General features: G+C 40.1%; 2 protein-coding genes across 2 annotated transcripts in view; both read right to left on the reverse strand.

The window, feature by feature from the left end:
* Positions 1-106: 106 nt before the first annotated feature.
* Positions 107-7,491, reverse strand: plrg1 (pleiotropic regulator 1). The gene is made up of 15 exons (XM_026942883.3): positions 7,338-7,491; positions 5,600-5,706; positions 5,313-5,449; positions 4,629-4,682; positions 4,449-4,542; positions 4,275-4,365; positions 4,046-4,147; positions 3,695-3,787; positions 2,768-2,917; positions 2,516-2,617; positions 2,268-2,370; positions 1,567-1,675; positions 1,187-1,326; positions 873-1,066; positions 107-530 (listed from the first exon to the last, which is right to left on the reverse strand). Exons 1-15 carry the CDS (start codon positions 7,344-7,346, stop codon positions 471-473), a joined length of 1,545 nt encoding a protein of 514 aa, XP_026798684.1. The 5' UTR covers positions 7,347-7,491; the 3' UTR covers positions 107-470.
* A 2,077-nt stretch (positions 7,492-9,568) lies between these two features.
* The window catches only part of tmem131l (transmembrane 131 like), a 42,804-nt gene continuing 39,114 nt past the window's right edge, over positions 9,569-13,258 (reverse strand). Inside the window, exons 27-34 of the mRNA XM_026943050.3 lie at positions 12,803-12,960; positions 12,490-12,654; positions 11,904-11,982; positions 11,617-11,702; positions 11,345-11,489; positions 10,561-10,640; positions 10,320-10,441; positions 9,569-10,088 (exon numbers count right to left, since the gene is read on the reverse strand). Of these exons, the coding sequence (XP_026798851.2) occupies positions 9,804-10,088; positions 10,320-10,441; positions 10,561-10,640; positions 11,345-11,489; positions 11,617-11,702; positions 11,904-11,982; positions 12,490-12,654; positions 12,803-12,960 (1,120 nt within the window). The 3' untranslated portion in view covers positions 9,569-9,803. The remainder of the gene's footprint in view (positions 10,089-10,319; positions 10,442-10,560; positions 10,641-11,344; positions 11,490-11,616; positions 11,703-11,903; positions 11,983-12,489; positions 12,655-12,802; positions 12,961-13,258) is intronic.

Consider the following 13,258-nt stretch of genomic DNA (forward strand, 5'->3'; position numbering starts at 1 on the left):
AAAAACTCAGATCTGATTTATACCAGCAGTGGACAGTGCTTTGTTTTTCTTTATTCTACAAAAATGCTGCATTCATGATAAAGAAATCAGCAAACTCAATCTTAACTCCTTGCAAATTGAGCTTTAATGGGCTTCCTTAGGAGAAAAAAAACTGACTTATGAATGCTGATGCAAGCAAAACTTATTTACAAACAGTAAGAAAGCCTTTTTGTTTCACATTTGAACCACGTTCAACTGCGTATAACAGTTTTTAGAGTAGCTCATTGTTAAAAAAATCTTTTATTTCCATTTCCATCACTACCACTGATTAATAAATCAATAACAAAAAAAGATTCTGCAGCAAGAGACCAAGAGCTGTCAATTAAACATTACTGCAACATTCCTCAGTGATGTTCATGGGAGAAGAAATTGCAAGGTGTGGTGGTGTAAAAAACATTAACGAAAGATAATAAAATACAATGTTGAAGACTTTAAAATCTTTTTCTCTTGAGAATCTCTGGCTTCCAGTTGACAGGGTGGGTTTCCTCCGTCTGAAACACAAAGATAAAAATAATTAGCAGCCTAATAAGCAGATAAGATTAGATAAATATGATTTGCATCTTAAAGAGATTTTTAATAAAATATAATTATAACGCCACAAGTTTTTAGGCTTTCATGACAAAATGTGTTAATATTTAAAACACATCATTAAAATGCTTAAAATGGCCATTAAGGCTGAGAATGTTTTGTGTTTTGTAACGTGTGATGGTTTTGTATCTATATATTTTATTTTGTCCTATACTCTGTCAGTGACTGGCTTGTATTAAGGTGATTTTTATGTGGTATATTAAACAAAATGCTTATAATGCTAAATAAATGAAGAGCTTCCTCACCGCCATGTCATCCTCCTTGTACACTTTGATGGTTTTGTCCGCCTCGGCTGTGATCAGGCGGCTCTCGGAGTGATCGAACACGCAGGAGAAAATCCCCGACTCGCTGTCCAGAGACCCAGGCTGCACGGCCGCGTGGATCCGCTGGAAATTATACCCCGTCCTCCAGTCCCACAGGTGGATCGTACCATTATCGGCTGAACAGGGAGGCAAAGAAGGAGGGAAAAGATGTTATAAATGATATTTTTCCATTCCTGAGATGATTGTGCATAATTCAATGTCTCAATACAAGCCAAAAAAAAAAAAAATGTGTTAACCTCCAGAAACCAAAACTCCATCCGAGTTCACTGCGAGCGTGTTAATGATGGCGTTGTGTCCCGACAGATTCTGGATGAAGTTCCCATCTGGAAATTTCCACTGTTTGATGTTGTCTGGAGATCCCGAGGCAAATGTGTATCTACATTAAACAGGAAGGAAAGGAGTTACAGCACCTCATGCACAAGCTGTCCAACAATAATAGCTGTAAATAATTCATTCATGATGTTTTTGCTTAGATAAATCATTTCCACACAGTGGTAATTGTGAAAATCTGGCTATTTTACTAATATTAGTAAACAGATAATATTGTCATTAATCTATCTGTGTTTCTGTGTTTAAACTAACAGCCAAAAATGAAATTGTGAAACACTATGCTTACTGTCGCGGATGCAGCACCACCGCTCGCACAGATTTCTTGTGATTGGTCAGCGTGGCTCTCGTCTTCCCAGCGATCAGATCCCAGAGTCTGATGGTGGTGTCGTGACTACCTGTAACACCACAGCAACAAACACAACCAGTTTAATGAGTACAAAAACTTAAATGTCTGTAGTGTAGTCTAATACAAACTGTACTGAAGCATGTGTGGTTTATAATCCAGGTCCAAATGAACACCCAAGAACCGGTTTTTAAACAAGACGCTTCACTCTTCACCACTTTAAGTGAAAGCTTTATGTATTTCTACTTTATCATTCAATCTCTGTGTCTTTACATATAATTTATCCTTAAAGGCAGTCATATAACTGGGACCTGCAACTCTTAGCCATTTTAGTACCAGAACCAAAGCAGTTTTGCAGTGGAAACCGGTTCTACAATAGCCAAAAGACCCGTGGAAAAATTGTTATTATTGCAGATTTCATCTGGGAATCTTTCACACAGTATTCTGTAAAAATTAAAACTGTACTAAAAAATTCTAAAAACATATCCAATACAAGTGATACATATTGTGACATAATGTATCACAATCTCGATAGGCTATCGTCATATATCCCCGCTGTACATTCTGTATTTATTCATTTGAACACAAACAGCCACCTAATCGTACTAAATGAGACGTATGTAAAAAGGGAAGTACGTGTTCACCTGTGATTATCTGAGGCTCGACGCTCTGACACTTCACCGTGGCGACCGTGTTGGTGTGACCCGTCAGAGTGTGGACATTAGCTTTGGTTCTAACGTCCCAAACCTACAAAACACACAAACGACAGTCTATATTAATATTCTGTTAAAAGAATATGCTTTTCTCATATTAATACCTCGTTTCACATTCAGACTCTCATTAATGATGTTAGGGGCGTGTGTGTGTGTGTGTGTGTGTGTGTGAGACTCACTCTGGCTGTAGCATCACGACTGCACGTCACCAGGACGTCGATGGTGGGATGGAGGTCCAGGTCGTAAACAGCACTCAGGTGACCATGGTAGTGACGGATAACCTGCAGAAATGGTTATTGACAATAGAGGTCACGTATCCATTACTGTTTTCTCACAGCTGAGTTACATCATGTGGGAGCTGCAGTGTTTGACGTTAAGTATCTGCCCCTGCCCATCATACCTACTGTGTGTGTGTGTGTGTGTGTGTGTACCTTGTTGTACTCCAGATCCCAGCACTTGACCTGTTTGTCCTCTCCACAGGAGAACAGATACGGGCTGCGTGAGCTCACGGCCACTCCTCTTACTGTACTGATGTGACCTGTTAGAGAGAGCTTCAGCTTCCCACTCGCCAGATCCCAGATCTAAACACACACACACACACACACACACACACACACACACACACAAACAAACAAACACATACACCCTCTCAATCTCGCAGTCAGCATTATCCATCCTTCCCTGTTTAAATATCTTGAATGCTTAAGAAGCCTAATATAACACACATCTCCAAAATCCTGTGTTGCTTAAATGTAGAACATATGATTTTACATAATATATAAAAATAAGTGATCCTAGACATAGTATTACATGCATATAATATCCCAAAGACACTTTTTTTTCTATTCCATTTGGTGTACAGAGCACAAGTTAGTATGTACAATGTTATTATGTTACACTCTACAGACAAAGCTTAACACTAAATTGACAATAAAAAGTATTTAAAAAACTGGACAGCCCTAATTCTAACCCAATCACTAAACGAGCACTTAAAACATTAATGTGAACATCTTGGGCTTTATTCTCTGTAACTTAACTTTCTGTAATTCCACACACCGTGCGTTAGATTATGATTTTTTTTCCTCCCCTGTCGATCGTTGTAAAACCGATGCAGTTAGAAAACTTAGGAACGTAATGTTAACACCTTCAGACTCTCATTCTCTAACTACCAATAATAGGTAATTTCCTTAGCGATGGCATTCCTATATCCATGTAGCACCCAAAATAAATTCACTTAGAGGCTTTTCAAGGTATAAGCTCAAGTCTTGACCTTTAACTTTTTTTCTTTTTTAAATAAATTCCACACCCGCCATGTGTTTTTTAAAAAAAAAATTTATATTATGATTCATTATCCACACCTTTATGGTCCTGTCTGCAGATCCAGTAACAAACCACTGGTTTCCAGGCTCCACTGCTAAACACCTGACCCAGCCGAGATGGCCACTGATCACCTGCATCACACACACACACACACACACACACACACACACACACACACGTGCATAAGAAACACACAATTGCTGCATAAGGATTCAAGAGGAAATTTTAAAAGTGCTTTTTGTCACAGACATTCATATTATCAATAATATCAAAATCTCTGAAGTACATCCTACACTACTACTTTGTTTAACAGTTTAAATCACAAAAGATGTACGTTTTAGACTGTCATCAACTCAAAGCTCTCTCTCTCTCTCTCTCTCTCTCCTTACCCGGTAGAGTTTCCATGGTGGGTGCCACTGTGGTTTGGGCATCGTTGGAGCTTTTCGAGGAATCAGCGCAGAATTCTTCGTCCCTCCCGCTTCCATTAATGCCTGCACACAAACAGAAAGAAGTCGCGTCAAAGTGAAGAATCCTAAGCATTATTTTAAATTTATGTTGCCCATGTGTGCATCTTAATTGGATAAATTATAGACGAGGAAATAAACGCGGTCTGCTCACCAGTGTGTGTTGTGGTGGCTGGGATCGCTCCGCTGCTCCGGCGTGTCTGTGGATATCTCCGACACTCGCTGCAGTTCGAGCCATGTCCTGCCTGCAATGCAAACACACACACAATAGTAAGACAAAGTAGGCTTTCCACCCACAGGGAGTATTTCCTGAGGAGTGTGTGTGTACCTTGCTTGAGACGGAGGCAGAGCCAGTGCCATGGAGTGAACTGCGGCTTCGCTGGGCATCTTCTGCAGCTGAGTGTCAGCAGTGAGGGCAACTCCTGAACATCATTAACACACTGCGTTAGGTTAATGCATGACATTACACTGTAAGGCTTAGCCATTAGCATCAGTGCTCAGAACGTACCTGGGGCAGATGGGTACGGGTGTGTTCCTGTGATGAGGTACTCCGGATCACTCTCTGCAAAAATACAGAATGACTCTTTGTAACACTACTGTTTGCTAGCGTGTTTATGATAGACACTCTACACCAGCAACGACACAGCACACTGACTGAACAAAAACGCTTTGCTGCATATTGACTTTTTAACCTTACACAGACTTCCCAAACATGACAGACAGATTAAGACAAAGACTAACAGGACAAAAACTAAACTACACTTACACCAATAGAGGGTGCGAAGTGCGGTTTTTGAGGTGGGACAAAAATTGTGGTCATTTAAAGCACTTAAAAAAGTATAATATTTTGCATTTTACACTGTGGTGTAACTTATAATACTGAAAATACGATACGCAAAACTGATTTCTTTTTAAATGTTATTAGATGTTCATCAAATCATGTTCAATCTTTAATTCCTATTAAATAATAAATAGTTGCATAATTAAATTATATACAGGTTATTGGTATCAAATTGCAGAAAACAAACAATTCACCAGTTTCACAAAATTGCACAATTATGCTAATTAATTTCAGAACTTCCTGTCTCCGTCATTGTGCCTTTACAGATTTACACAAACCTGATGATCAGATTGCAGACAGTTAAGTCGTGCTGCGTGTTTGTGTTAAGGAGGTAAGAATATTTGTGCTCACCGGCTGACGTGTAACCCGAGCTGTCGTACAGATCCAACGCATTTGGAGCCACTTTGCTTTTCCCTTCTTTGAGGACGGGCATGTGCAACACCGGGCCGTACTCCGCCCTCAGCTTAGCAGACATCTTCAGCTTATGACTGCAAAACAAAAGCACACACACACACACATCAATCATATATGAAGTCTGTTATTTGGTAAAATAAATATGAATACGTGCATAAAACTTGCTCAGTGCGTAAACTGAATATTTTAATAAAACCCGGCGTCAGTGCTGTTATTAAACCCACCTCTCCTCATCCAGAGAGACCTGCTTGGCGTGATCGGACACAAACATGTCATGGCTTCGCTTAAGAGATCTGAAGACCAGCGTGTGCACCGAGTGCTTCTGCACCTCCTGAATGTGATGGGAAACACAAAGTAAAGAGACAGGATGAGATTTCCACACATATACACTCCTGAGGAGTTAAGCTTTTAATGGTCTTAACAACAAATCACTGTTCAGAAAATGAGCAAGAACGAAACAAATGCACTCCTGAGAGCTCCTGTGCCACCATTTGCTGGTTTACTTTTTGCTGTAGTGAACTGTTTGGGGAAAAGCTAGAAACAGGGAAATTCATTTAAATAGTTTTCTTGTCTGCAAAGGTAAAATCATGATTATTATTAAAATGTTTGATGTAAAATTCTAGTTAACACATGTCTGGGTGTACAAAATTTTCCAAAATGCATTTTCTGGGATGTTTTTTTTTTTTTCCTCTTAAAAGATTCGTCATTATTTGGTTAACTGCCACACCTGCTGCAGTCCATCAAGAGCCACAAGGCTTAAACATTTAAAGAAATCAAAGGGGAAAGCTATCCCATACTATCTTCCCTTATTTATTTGTTTAATTTTTGCTAATTTCCTAATTGATTAAGACCATTAAAAGCTTAATATTTTTGCCATTTTTTTTGCCCAGGAGTGTACAGTAGTGTGCTGAAGTCTTAGACACATGCAAAAAAAATGCTGTAAAGCAAAGACGCCTTAAAAAATAATTAAATTAAACATCTCTAAATTAAAAAAGTAAACAGTAATAAACCAAACAAAGTCAATATTTGATGTGATGACCATTTGTGCTTCTTTTTTTTTTTTTTGAATAGTAGTCTCAGGTGCATTTTTATAAGGAAATTAGCTGGTAAGTTTATTGAGCATGTTAGAGAATCTGCCTCAGTTCTTCTGGAGACTTTGTCCATCATACTTCCGACATTCTTCCTTTTCAACAAAACCCCACGGCCTTCATACATTTCATTTTTTCCAGAAAAGTGATGTTTGGAAATCTAATATGCTTTTGTACTGACTCGATAATGCAGAAGTCATAAACTAAACATATATAACAGAATTTATACTTTAAAAAATAGGGCACCTGAGACTTTTGCAGTGTATCACATCCTGCTGCTGTAATAATTACACTCCATTCTGAAGTGTCTTATATTATTGCTCAGGATTTTTTTATCTTGGCTTATTATTTGTTTCATTTTTAGCAGATTATCCAAAAGAGTGAGACTCCCTGGAGTCTTTCCATACAAAGCACAGAGCTCTTTTTCACTACAGCACTTTGGGAAATCTATACCACCCTACATTACCAGTAGTTATATCTGTAATAATCACATAAGCCCAGCTCTGTCTGTAAAACTGATCCAGCCAGAATAGAGTGTTTATTTGTTTGTTTGTTTTTTTTACAGACTCCGAGTTAAAAACAGCTCACTAACAAACCTATGAGCAAATAATGTGCATGAATGCAGGTTCAACAGAACAGATAATACAAAAATATACGCTCCGATTGTAGTTGAATAATCATTTTTAGTCTATATTAATACACTAAACTCTTTTATATACTCCTAGTGTAAGGCATTTCCAGCGCGCGCTGCGTTACTGTTCTCCCAGCATGAGCTTAGCTAACAGAGCTAGCCTGCTAAAGCCTAGTGCTATAACTCACTAAAACATGTTTAAAAATGGCAAGAAAACACACTCAGAAGTAAGAAATGACAAACCTCCGTCATGTTTGATGCTGTTTTCCTTCTTCTACTCAGTAACTTTTAGCTAAAATAAAGGGAAATCACACCGCACACAGAAAAACACAACACTCCGGAAGTGATTGTTTTCTACTTCCGGGACGCGCTGAGGTCTCTCTCTCTCTCTCTCTCTCTCTCTCTCTCTCTCTCTCTCTCTCTCTCTCTCTCTCTCTCTCTCTCTCTCTCTCTCTCTCTCTCTCTCCCTCTCTCTCCCTCTCCCTCCCTCCCTCCCTCCCTCTTCTTCGTGTGATTATAGCTCGTTCGCCATTATCCACCTAGCGTCCAATTCTGGGAGTGTACAGTACAGAGTACAGGCACAACTGTTTAAATAAATAAATAAATAAATAAATAAATAAATAAATAAATAAATAAAACAAACACTATATGGCCAAAAGTATGTGGAATGTGGACACCTGACCATCACACCCATATGCGGTTCTTCTCCAAACTGTTATCACAAATTTAGAAGCACACAATTATCTATAAAGTCTGTGTATGCTTTAGCTTTAACAATTTCCCTTCACTGGAACTAAGAGGACCAAAGCTGTTCCAGCATGACAATGCCCCTGTGCACAAAGCAAGCTCCATAAAGACATGTCCTGCGTCTCAATTCGCCTACATTCCGTCCTAAATAGTATCCGAGATTAGAACTAGTGTGTCCCAAACCGTAGTATATTGAAATGAGTTTCCCGAAGGTACCCGGATGGTCTACTATTTTCGAAGTGGACACTTTTTCAGGTAATATTACCCACAATTCCTTGAGCGAGGGAGGAGGAGGAGTTTTGTGATGGTTTGATTCGCCGAATTCAAGGACGCATTTTAGAGAGGTGTAAATGAAATGTGGAAATATAAATCAAGGGAATGGTAAATTAAATGATATAGTATAAATGATATCAGGAATAATGAATGAAGAAAAGCTAAATGCAACAAAGAGTTTGTTTACAGTGACGCGTTGTTTGCGGTGACGGTGTGCGTTACTAGGCAACAACGTTCTCTTCGGGTACATGACCTGTTAGTTAGTATGTCCCAGTACCTGCATATTATTTTGCTACACACTCAAAAGTATGTACGCTGTCCTTCACAAAAAGAGTACATACTTTTAGTGCATAGTGTAAGTAGGCGAACTGGGACGCAGGGATGGTGTGTTAAGGTTGGGGGGGAGGAGCTCGAGTGTCTGGAACCGGAACGCTGACTGCACTCCAGGCCTCCTCATCCAACATCAGCACCTGACCTCACTAATGCTCTTGTAGCTGAATGAACACAAATCCCCACAGCCACACTCCAAAATCTGGTGGAAAGTGAATAACATGTTCATCAAGCACATATGGGTGTGATGGTCAGGAGTACACATACTTTTGGTCGTAGAGTGTATGTTATTAAAATTATTTACTGAGGTTTCTAAAAATCCACATTAACATTTTTCTTTGATGAAGAATTTAAGAGTTTGCACATGAATGCATCTCTTTCTCTTACGAAACGATATTAAAGTGAAAAATTTATAGATAAAAATAGATGTATTATAGGTAATAGATAGTATAGATATATAAAGCTAAATATAACCATGTACTTCAAATGTTGTCTATTTTTATGAGCTTTAAAATGTTAATCATAGGATTACCCTATGCCCCGCCCCCTCCTCAGGCACTTGTATTTTATGACACTATAACACTTACCATCACATGTTCAACACTAACTCTACTCCCCATTCATTACAAACTGAATCGTGGGCGGTTTGCATCCCTTAATCTACACTGTGGGATACTAGGGGTGTGCTGGATTTTCTACACCTCGCTTTCATATTTTAAAAATGACAAAATGTCATTGCTAGCGCACTATATACTCAATATGGTGTGATTTGCGGCAGATTTTCCAGCAGGATGTTCAGCTACCTGTTCAAGAGAAGGATTTTTCAGAGTTAGTCCACTTCAACATCAGATGCTCATGCCCCCGAAAATACTTTCTTTCTCTTCAAGGCGTTCATGCCACTTTTTACTCTTCCATAGTTAACACCTGCATGAAATCATCACTTGTGCACATCATGCAGCAAGCCACAGAAATGATAAACGTTTGAGATTTTTAGCTCATTGACATGCGCAAACATAAAAAATGTGTAGAAGGACTTGGGGAATAAACTCAAACACTAGGAAAAGAAAAGATATTCCCGAGATAACTTATGTATTTTTAAATGAGGACAATGAGGACAAGCCTAGTACAAAACTTTTTTTTTTTTATTTTTCATGGCCAAGTTTGCAAAACATCTAGAAAAATATACAACAAAAAGCTTAAATTTTGCACAAACAGAATCGTGTCGAGGAAAAAATGGAACATAAAACAGAAAAGAAAAGAACATTCACATTTTTTCCTCCGTCATCAATAAAACCACATTCTTATGTTTGTTTTCGTCGTTTTTCCTTATGCGGTGGGCGGAGCTCTGGGCCTGCTCAGTCACACGTCTGCGCAGTAGCCCGAGTCGTTGGAGAGTTGAGAGTTGGAGCTGCGGTTCGAGGCCGAGTTGTTCCAGATGTCCAGGTTCATGTGGGGGCCGAACGGGTTGAAGCTGGAGAAGTGCTTAGAGGGAGGTGGCTCTGGAGTGAAGGGAGACACTGGAGAGACTGGCACAGAGCGCTCGGTGTGGAAGTGGCTCTGATACGGCTCGCTCTGAGGAGTCCAGATAGAACCGAACAGACTGGAGGAGATCGGAGACAGACTCCGGGTGCCTGAGAAATACGGCTGAGAGAGAGAGAGAGAGAGAGAAAAAGAGAGAAATATAAATTCTAAGATTGGATCTTGGATAACTGAATACTTTCATTTCATTTTCTCACTATCGCAACATCTGGGTTAAATTAGGGCGTGGTTTATGGATATGATATATAAATAAAGGGTAAATTAGGATATTATGATTGAGAAGGTGACCTACAGATTGGGCATCATTCAGAACAGTGGAATATTCTGGAAGCTCACCTTGTTGCCCACACAGCTGGTCATGTCCCAAGAGGAAGTGACCTCGTGTGGTGTTTCCTCACTCCAGCTGGCCTGCGTTTGAGTTTCACGGCACGGGAAGCTGTTCTGGTAACTTCCGTTCCCTTAGATGGACAAAACAAAGCATTATGAAATATTCGGTTCCTTTTCTAACAGAATGATTGATGTACGATAGAGAAATAAAGAGAGAGAGAGAGAGAGAGAGAGAGAGAGAGACTTTTACCTGACAGCATGTAGTTATTTGGGGGGCAGTAGGAATACGGGTTGCTGCACTGACTGGCTGCGTTATTCCACAAGAAACTTCTAGAAAGAGCAGATAATAACATCACACACACACACAAACCATAAACAAATCCATCCATCATCCATCCACTCATTCATCCAGAACCATCAATCCAACTTGCATCTATCCATCATCCATCCATCCAACTAACATCCATCCCTCTATTCATCCAACCAACATCCATCCACCTCAAACTTGTTTACATCCTTCTATCAAACCACCATCCATCCATTCAACTAGCATCCTTCCATTCCTCCATCCATCCAGTATCCATCCAACTAACAAGCATCCATCCGTTAAACTACCATCCATCCATCTAGAATCCATCTATCCATCCATCCTTCCAACAAGCATCCATCCATCAACCCATTTATTACACATCTATTTACCCAGCCATCTGTTCAACTACCGTCCAACCAGCATCCATCCATCGAACTAGCATCCATCCACTCTTCCAGCTATCACCTATCCATCCAACCAGCATCCATCCATCTTTCCATCCAACCATCACATCTCTCTTTATATCATTCAAGCACATATCTATTTACATCCATCCACCCATCCATCTGCCTATTTATATCCATCCATATCCAACCATCCATCAGTCCATCCACCTCTCTGCATATCTACCCATCTACAGAGTTGTGTCCTTTTATCTATTTACATATCCATTCAGTCATACCATAAAGCATGATAACTGAGTGTGTGTGTGTGTGTGCCATACCCGGTGAAGGGGTTGGAGTTGGAGTTGGAGTTGGTGTTCTGATTGTAGGTGCTGCGTGGTTCTGGCATGTTGTACCTGAACCCATTGGTCAGAGGAACAGAAGGAGCGGACCACGTCTCCTCAGGCATGTATGCACCACCCGCGTCTGAGGACACAACACCGTTCAGTATCGGTTAAATACTTCTTGGAGTTTATGAATCAGTATTTGTCATCGCTTTTCATTATCATCTACACGGCTGCCGAAAAAGCACTTTTGGACAATTAGCGCTCACCAGAGCTTCTGTCCACACCTGCAGCTATGTCGGCGAAGCTTGGAGAGAGAGCAGGAGTTTCAGGGTTCATGTACAGATTGTTCATGCTGTAACACACAACATTAACACGCTGCTCATTTACAGGAAAATATGAAATGTAAAATATATGTCATTAGAAATAAAGTGTAATGCGTGAGCAGGAGATTCAGAGATCTCTTCACACAGCGATTTAGATGAATCGATGCGTCTCACTTTTAAATAAAGCACATATAAATAATGGCACATTTCCTGGTTCATGTTTCTTTTACCTTTGAGTTTTAAAGGTGCTGTGTACTGGTGGGTAACAATCACGGTCGCTTGTGTACGTGTTGTACTGTACTGGATCTCCTGAAATAAACACATGGTACAATTATGGTACAGAACAGGGAGGACACACACACACACACACACACACACACACACACACTTTAGCTAACACACAGTTCCAACACACATGTATTTGTATTTATGATATTCTAATACACACTCATATACAGTCACACGTACTAAACAATCACATACACATTCACAAACTTACACATATACAATTTATATCTTCATTTAAATAGCTGAAATAAACTCTGGCTATGTCAAAGGCACGCAGAGTTAAAATATAATAGTGTGTGTGTGTGTGTGTGTGTATACACGTGTGTGAGAGAGAGAGTCTAAATTATTTCATGTTTGTTATACATAGTCTCAAGTTAGTTATAAATGTATATAAAGACTGAGTTCTCTTTATGTGTGTGTGTCCGTCTCTTTCTTGTGTGATCGTGGTGGTGTTTGTCTGGGTCAGCCTTTTTTAGGCTGTACTGTTTTGTGTGTGTGTGTGTGTGTGTGTGTGTGTGTGTGTCTCACTCTGTCGTGCTCTGCTGGGGTCTTTCTCTCCCTCTACACTGCTCCAGCTGCCCCATGATCCCCTGCTGGCCCTGACGCTGCCCGACGAGCTGCCCGAATCCGAGCCTGACTCCCACTGAAGCCGTCGCTCTGGGGCCTTCCGCCGAGGTCTGGCCAAACACACGCCTGAACAAAAACACACACACAACACACAGTATAACTCCCTGTACCTGCATGTACATAAAACCCTTCTCATAAAAAACAAGAAATAAATTTTATGTGACAAAATGCGACATAGACTGACTGTATGATGCTGAGTAAAGCCTTTCCTCACCGTTTTGTTTAAGAGGACTCTCCACCACCGCTGCTGCTTTGGGGATCTCCAGCTTCATGCTGGCCGAGTGGTTGTGGGTTCTAGCTATGTTACGTGGTTCTCTGTACTCGGGTTCCCTCTCGAGCTCCGTCATCATCATAGCGCTGCTCTCCGGGAGCCTGTAAGTTAATCAGCGATATGAATTAATATAACGTTATGAAGGTTAAGTCAGGATAAAGGCGGGGTTTATTATGTAACTCAAAGGTCCAATCGTGGCTCTCTGGAAGGCAGTGAGGTTGAATCTCAGGACTGCTAATAACTTAAGAACTGTAAGTGCTAACACTTTTAAAGCAAACACATAACTTATATTTTGTGCGCTAACTGAAAACTGAATTAATCCTAATACCTTTAATCAGAGTTCAATACTCTTGATAGCATTTGATATGTAACTATGACAACAAGAACGAAATCAGTTTC

Source organism: Pangasianodon hypophthalmus, chromosome 28, assembly GCF_027358585.1.
Source record: "Pangasianodon hypophthalmus isolate fPanHyp1 chromosome 28, fPanHyp1.pri, whole genome shotgun sequence".
Taxonomy (NCBI): domain Eukaryota; kingdom Metazoa; phylum Chordata; class Actinopteri; order Siluriformes; family Pangasiidae; genus Pangasianodon; species Pangasianodon hypophthalmus.

What these genes read in the sequence shown, in the direction of transcription:
- plrg1 (XM_026942883.3), bottom strand. An exon ending in CTGCCTCCGTCTCAAGCAAG is followed by an intron (nt 4,366 to 4,448) that starts GTACACACACAC and finishes TTTGCATTGCAG; the next exon opens with GCAGGACATGGCTCGAACTG. An exon ending in GGGATCTGGAGTACAACAAG is followed by an intron (nt 2,618 to 2,767) that starts GTACACACACAC and finishes CCATTTCTGCAG; the next exon opens with GTTATCCGTCACTACCATGG.